A 7,237-nucleotide genomic window follows, 5' to 3' on the forward strand; every position below is an offset into this window, starting at 1 on the left:
AGTGGATGGATGGATGGATGGATGGATGGATGGATGGATGAATGAATGAATGAATGAATGAATGAATGAATGAAAGGACTTGAAACAAACTTGCAGATCATCAGGGTACTACTAATAGTTAAAGTGACTCTGCAACAAGCTGGTTACTATGGAGTCCTGAATGTATGGTTCATCGTCATCTGTTGTCCCCAGTCTATGGAAGGTTAGACCTACTTGTACATGGATGCTGAGGCTTGCTGGCAGTCCAACATTCGTGTTGTACAGGCTCAGGTGGTGGCATGGAAATCCTCCCAGGCATACAAATCACAGAGGGAAAGAAAATAGAAATGGTCAGGTAGGGAATCAATGCAGGAGTATGACACCAAGAACAAACCAGACTGGAAATCGTCCATAAAAAAAATTAAAAGCAAATCACAAGACAAAGATATCTGCATCTGTATAGCCAGTGTATAACCACTATATACAGTGTATAACCACCCTTCAGCATATAGCACACAAGCTTCTGTACAGGTATTTGTACTGGTATAACTGCCCCTTGGCGTAACACACCAGCTTCTGTAGCTATATAGCCGGTATAACCACCCTTCGGTGTAACACACCAGATTCTGTATCTGTATAGCCAGTATAAGTTATAACCACCCTTCGGCGTAACATACCAGCTTCAGTATTGGTTTAGAGTCTTTGGACGGTACAACCGTGCTTCGGCGTAACACACCAGCTTCGCAGGCACGCAGCGTGGCGGCAGCTAGCTCTATTACACTGATCAACCTTAAACCTTCAGGGGGGGAGGGAATCTAAGGAGTCAAAATCCATATCACAATTGCCAAAACGTGCCAAAAGTCAAAACCATAGAGACAGAGGGATGGAGTGAGGTGTTCATATCTATTACTACATTCACATTAGAGTCTAATGAACCCAACTTTGAAGAGTCTAATTTAGACCGTTCAAAGTTGGGTTCTTTTGGGGTTTTACTGTTTTTCACAGAGCCCAAGGGAGGAAGGGGATACTAGGAACTACTAACCCCATGTACAGCCTCAACTGCAGTATGTGCTCTGTACCGTATATGCAAATTAACCACAAATATGCAAATTACCACAACATTTCTGTGTGTGGTCCTGCGCAGAAGCCGCCCGCGGTAGGGAAGGGGATAGCTGACCTCTAACCCCACCGGCTGCCCCCGGTCTGACACGTACCCGCGCAAGATTCAAGTGCGATCCGACGCTCTCGTGCCAAACTCGTCTGCCACCATGCCTTGGAGCTAGCTCACAGCTCTTGGTGTTCCCCTCACCATACTCTATGGAAATTTAAGCCCCCACTGGGGAAGGAGGCACTGGTAGATGTATACATAATACAGCATATAGGTAAATATATAATGCCAGCTTCCATAGGATGTACACAAGGCATGTAATTTGGGTGCCTATCCGTACCAGACTTGGTGGCATCACACCCACACACTGAGACCCACTGCCAAAAGGATGAGACCCATCCTTATATTGAGGTTGAAAATCATGATTTTTAACCTCCTTGTATTGTAATAATAAATATGACCACCTTATTCCACCCCTTATCTTCATGGTTTTGACATTTGACACATTATTAATATGGCAAGAATATTATTATTATGGTACTCGATTCAGAGTCGGTACTCAAGTTCAAGATTTTGACTCTTTAGAAACCCTAGCAGTGGTGATTACGGATGCAACGTTTATGAATAAATGTATACTATATGTATTAAAAAATACACGAAAGACTGTATACAGATACAGAAGCTGTTACGTCGAAGGGCGGTTACTAGTATACCGGCTATACAGATACACGGAAGCTGGTGTGTTACTCGGTAGGGCGGTTATACCAGCTATACGGATACAGAAGCTGGTGTGTTACACCGAAGAGCGGTTATACCGGCTATACAAATACAGAAGCTGGTGTGTTACGCCGAAGAGCGGTTATACCGCGTATACCGGCTATACAGATACAGATATTTTCTATTTACGTTTAAACTTTAATTTAAATGGCCGCCCCTCCTGCTTACTGTTCTGAATCGCTTCCAAACTCTTCTGTTTTTCCACCAAAGTCTCAAACTATGCCGTCTCTTAGTGCTCGGGACATTCTAAAACCTTTCCTATACATTTTTGTGTAAAACTTACCGCAATAACGCAATAGAAAACCATTTTTGGAGGCATTTTTTTAGTCGACGTCAGAACTTCAAATTGAGTAGTCGCCATCTTGAATTTCCCGCGACGCGCAATGTTTCGCGGGAAACTTTCGATCCCCATGCAGTGATAGTAACATCCGTAAGTTAGCGCTGCTGAGTGGAAGATTTACACGCGAATGAGGAACTACGGTTCTTCCTCTTCTTCTCTTTCTTCTTCTTCTTCAGTTACTTAACCAAGGAGATTAGAAACCTAAGTCCACAGCAAGTGACAAATGGATGTTGTAATAGTTGGCAGCAAACTTATTACAATATAAATAGATAAAGTTGTTAAGTCTTTTCCAACTGGATAATTGAAAGTTTAATGTGCAAACGTTTCGAGTACCCTCCAGTACTCTTCATCAGTACAATGTGCTGATGAAGAGTACCGGACGATACTCACCGTGGCCCGACGTTGTGCCCTTCGGAAAGGCACTTTACACGACTTCCCCACCTATACGGTGGAGTGACGCCCACCGAGCCTCTTAGGCTAATCTGTCTGTCAGGGTGCCAAAAACACCTTACGGATTTGGTGCGCCGATGTGACAACATCTAATATTGGCCACTGAGAACCGTAATTTTTTTATTACTCCGTGAAGGAGGTCAGGACCTCCGGACGGAGTGTTGTGAACGGCTGGTTTTTCGTGTTCGCAGTCAAAACACTGGGTTCTCTTTGTGTAATCGGCAAACAATTTTATACGCCGTCTGCGGACATGCCCGTGTTGATGCACGAATGTGTATTTTGCCGTTGCTGCTTTCGCGGTCAATGTAATATTGCAGATGCACCCCTACAATTACGAGGCGAATTGGAATGGTCCAGAAAAACGCGTTTGGAATAGCAGTGGGGGGGGGGGTGGAACTTCATGCAGATGTGCGGAGGGTCGATAGGTGGTACCATGGATGTTCGCAGCCAAAACGCATTGTTCCGTACGTAGCATTTCTGTGTAATTTGGCATGTGGTGTGCCATTATGCCCGTGGTGATGCACGTCTTTTTATTTTTACCCTAGCAGTTTTGATATTGGAGTAAATGCTTATTTTTGAAACATCCCTATAATGTCGTTGAAATGGTTTTGCCCGGGTATCTGACCGGCGGCAGTAAAACTCGCGCGTGCTGGCCGCATGGCCAGTCGCGCTTAATAAGTAACAGGCACGGTAAGACGGTGGGGCTGTCTTTGTTACTAGTGACACGACCATGATAGATAATGATAGTCAGATCTTTATGTGAATGAAATGATTGTGTGTGTGTAATTAAAATGAACTTCGAACTTGAAGGACAGTATCTTTACACGCCCTAGGAGCAGTAATGGATTTGGGTCTTTTTATGTTTTATCATTGTGACGCGAACTCATTGTATTAACCGTTGCCTAATGTCTGCACAGTAGGTCTGGCGTTGACGCTTGGGATTATTTTTGTTGCAAAATATAAAATTTCACGGAGGATTCTTGTATTTATTTTTTTTATTTATTGAATATTGGGCAAAAAGCAAAAGTTGCTAATATAACACCTTCTACTCAAAAACATACAAGATAATACAGATAATCCTTTTACATAACACACATTCTAAGGTCATCTCCAAAGAACAGCACATTTTTATTGTCTTGGTTTTGAAATGACAGCCGTGGCAGTAAAACTTAAATGTTCCCATCTAGGCGGCCGTGCGCGTGGTACCAGCGAATGGGTTCACTGGGATGGTCTGTAAAAAAATATGAAACGATAAAGTATTGAGTAAAGGCAAAATGTTGCTAGTATAAGTTGAATACTAGTATAATTGCGCACATGCATCTACAATCGTTACCATTTTTGTAACATGAACCAACATAGACACCTACATATATCTACATGATTTAAAGTGGTTAACCTTTCAAGCAAACAGACTTGTTTTCACAACTTTAAGGAAGTAGTTTTAGGAGCCATATGTAGCAAGCTATAATTGTTAGAACTACCTTTTCTCCATCCGCGGTCTTGCTTGCTACAACAGTGAAAGCCGAAGCAAACCTGGACTGTTGGATAATGGCAGAGAGCTCCGAGTCAACCTCAGTCACAGAACCAACCTGTAATGTCGTGAATACAGTTTGTTAGTTTCTTCTAATGGTTCTTATTTACCTAAGAAGCAGCATCGTGCGATATTATGCGGCGTGCAGTACATATATTGTCTGTTAGCGTATTCTTGCAAGTTCGGCCAGCTAACCTACAATGTAAGCTAGGCACTCATTTTCACCTGAGTGTTACCTAGCTAATTGACTGGCTTTCCCAATTTTAATGGTACAACGCTGGGACCTACCAGGAAATAAGATACTGACGAATTGTTGTTCAAAAGGTAATGACTTTACTTGGAAGTTGTGGCATAAAGTAGAGAGCCGCATAGTTCCCGTTTAAAACTTTTATTCAGTCAGTTTATAATACAAACGGAAACTATGCGGCTCCAGATGTCTTGCTAATGGACGACTGTTGTGTGATAGATGTCGGTAGCTTGAGGAATGAATCCACTTTTACTTTTTACCTGAAAGGTGCTGTTTTTGTCCAGAGCGATGGTGACGTCATGTCCGGTGACGGAGCCGTTGTAGGTGACGTCAGAGGTCACACTGTTTCCGTTCTGCGTGACCTTGAACAGTCTGTAGGTCGCCGCCACGTACTGAACATCTCCTGGGGCAGAAACGAGATTTTTCTTTTTAAATTCATTTATCACTTTCACTGGTTTACAGTTAAGGTTGTACGACCACCCATCGGCTATCATTAAAGGAGTACTCAGATGGCGTTACTTCCTAATACTAGTTGATTATATATTAATGAATACATAATAAGCAGTACGTACATTTCGTTTCAATGAGAATATTTTCGTGATACATTGGAAGATGGGCAAGCAAAGGTGCGAATTCAATACATTGCGATAACACGACAATTTTTTTCAAATCTTTCATAGAATCATTTTTGTAACCCAACGTTTGCCCGACATTGTTTTCAGCCATAGGCACATTTACAGCTAGATATACATTATATTTCTCAGTTAAAAAGGAATAGTTTACCAGTTATTTCCCGGACGGATTTCTTGACGTTGATGGGGGCTGCCTTGACCAGCCTGGGCGTGGAGAAGCCGACCTCCCCGGCCATACTCACCAGATCTTCCCACCACAGCGCGCCCGCGAAACCCTCACCTGGGTTCATAAATACAAGAAGAAAGTGGGGATTGTGACCTGACTCTGCCCTGAACCAGACAGTCTCTCACCATGGTAACTGGTGTTGGGTTTCATAATGTTGCAATTTTATAGTAGGAGGGATTTAGACTCCTGTCACCATATATGTGTGAATGTGTTTGAGTAAGAATTAACAGAGCAGGCCGCATGTAAAGGTAAACATTATGTAAATGTTACCTTTCTAGTTCAAGGAATAAAATTCTGCTTCTGTGATGTCACGTTATGTGGATGACACACGAACTTTGCTTTTTTGAAGATAAGATGACATAAATCAAAGTGATTGCTATCTTTGCCAATAGTATCGCCTATTCTACCAGATTAAGTCTCTCCCTTGACAGATACTAGTACATAGAGTAGAGTAGCGTAGAGTAGATGTCTTCGGCCACGTAGGAGCTTAGGTTCCAGTTTAGGCCCCTCATCACTTTCGGTGCACAGACATATCATACAGACATAGTGTATGATATTTTCCTATTCCAACAAAAACGACAAGAAAAAGAGACGTTACCCCACATGACTTTGTCCTGTTTGACGCGATCCGGCACGACCCGGTCGGCGTACATGTCGCTGAAGTACATCTCTCCTCCAGGCTGTAACAATATCGGAGCAAATGATACGTTAGAAAAGTATAAGCGGATACGGGGCTTAAAGAACTGAAATATAATGCATGGTTCATGTACGATCTATCTATCTATTGGTGTAGGTAGGTAGGTAGGTAGAAAGGTAGGTAGGTAGCTCGGTCAACTCGGTCAACTCGGTCCACTACCCTGGTCAACTCGGTCAACTCGGTCAACTCGGTCAACTCGGTCCACTACCCTGGTCAACTCGGTCAACTCGGTCAACTCGATCAACTCGGTCAACTACCCTGATCAACTCGGTCAACTCGGTCCACTACCCTGGTCAACTCGGTCAACTCGATCACCTCGGTCAACTACCCTGGTCAACTCGGTCAACTCGGTCAACTCGGTCCACTACCCTGGTCAACACGGTCAACTCGGTCAACTCGGTCCACTACCCTGGTCAACTCGGTCAACTCGGTCAACTCGGTCAACTCGATCAACTCGGTCAACTCGGTCAACTCGGTCAACTCGGTGCACTACCCTGGTCAACTCGGTCAACTCGGTCAACTCGGTCAACTCGATCAACTCGGTCCACTACCCTGGTCAACTAGGTCAACTCGGTCAACTCGGTCAACTCGGTCAACTCGGTTCACTACCCTGGTCAACTCGGTCAACTCGGTCAACTCGATCAACTCGGTCCACTACCCTGGTCAACTCGGTCAACTCGGTCCACTACCCTCAACTCGGTCAACTCGTCAACTCGTCAACTCGGATCAACTCGGTCAACTCGGTCAACTCGATCAACTGGTCAACTCGGTCAACTCGGTCAACTCGGTCAACTCGGTCAACTCGATCAACTCGATCAACTCGGTCAACTCGGTCCACTACCCTGGTCAACTCGGTCAACTCGGTCAACTCGATCAACTCGGTCAACTACCCTGGTCAACTCGGTCAACTCGGTCAACTCGGTCCTCTACCCTGGTCAACTCGGTCAACTCGGTCAACTCGGTCAACTCGGTCCACTACCCTGGTCAACTCGGTCAACTCGGTCAACTCGGTGCACTACCCTGGTCAACTCGGTCAACTCGGTCAACTCGGTCAACTCGGTCAACTCGATCAACTCGGTCAACTCGGTCAACTCGGTCAACTCGGTCAACTCGGTCCACTACCCTGGTCAACTCGGTCAACTCGGTCAACTCGGCCAACTCGGTCAACTCGGTCAACTACCCTGGTCAACTCGGTCAACTCGGTCAACTCGGTCAACTACCCTGGTCAACTCGGTCAACTCGGTCCACTC

The 7,237-nt window shown here is 44.6% G+C and overlaps 1 protein-coding gene across 1 annotated transcript; it reads right to left on the reverse strand.

Moving 5' to 3' along the window:
- Nucleotides 1-3,628: 3,628 nt before the first annotated feature.
- On the reverse strand, nucleotides 3,629-6,123 carry LOC109481220 (arsenite methyltransferase-like). Its single transcript, XM_019783764.1, has 5 exons — nucleotides 5,889-6,123; nucleotides 5,216-5,344; nucleotides 4,693-4,835; nucleotides 4,136-4,243; nucleotides 3,629-3,885 (listed from the first exon to the last, which is right to left on the reverse strand). The coding sequence occupies exons 1-5, from the start codon at nucleotides 5,956-5,958 to the stop codon at nucleotides 3,838-3,840; spliced, it is 498 nt and encodes a 165-aa protein (XP_019639323.1). The 5' UTR covers nucleotides 5,959-6,123; the 3' UTR covers nucleotides 3,629-3,837.
- Nucleotides 6,124-7,237: the final 1,114 nt, after the last annotated feature.

The sequence above is a fragment of the Branchiostoma belcheri genome, unplaced genomic scaffold, assembly GCF_001625305.1.
Source record: "Branchiostoma belcheri isolate BF01 breed outbred unplaced genomic scaffold, Haploidv18h27 scaffold109, whole genome shotgun sequence".
Lineage (NCBI taxonomy): Eukaryota > Metazoa > Chordata > Leptocardii > Amphioxiformes > Branchiostomatidae > Branchiostoma > Branchiostoma belcheri.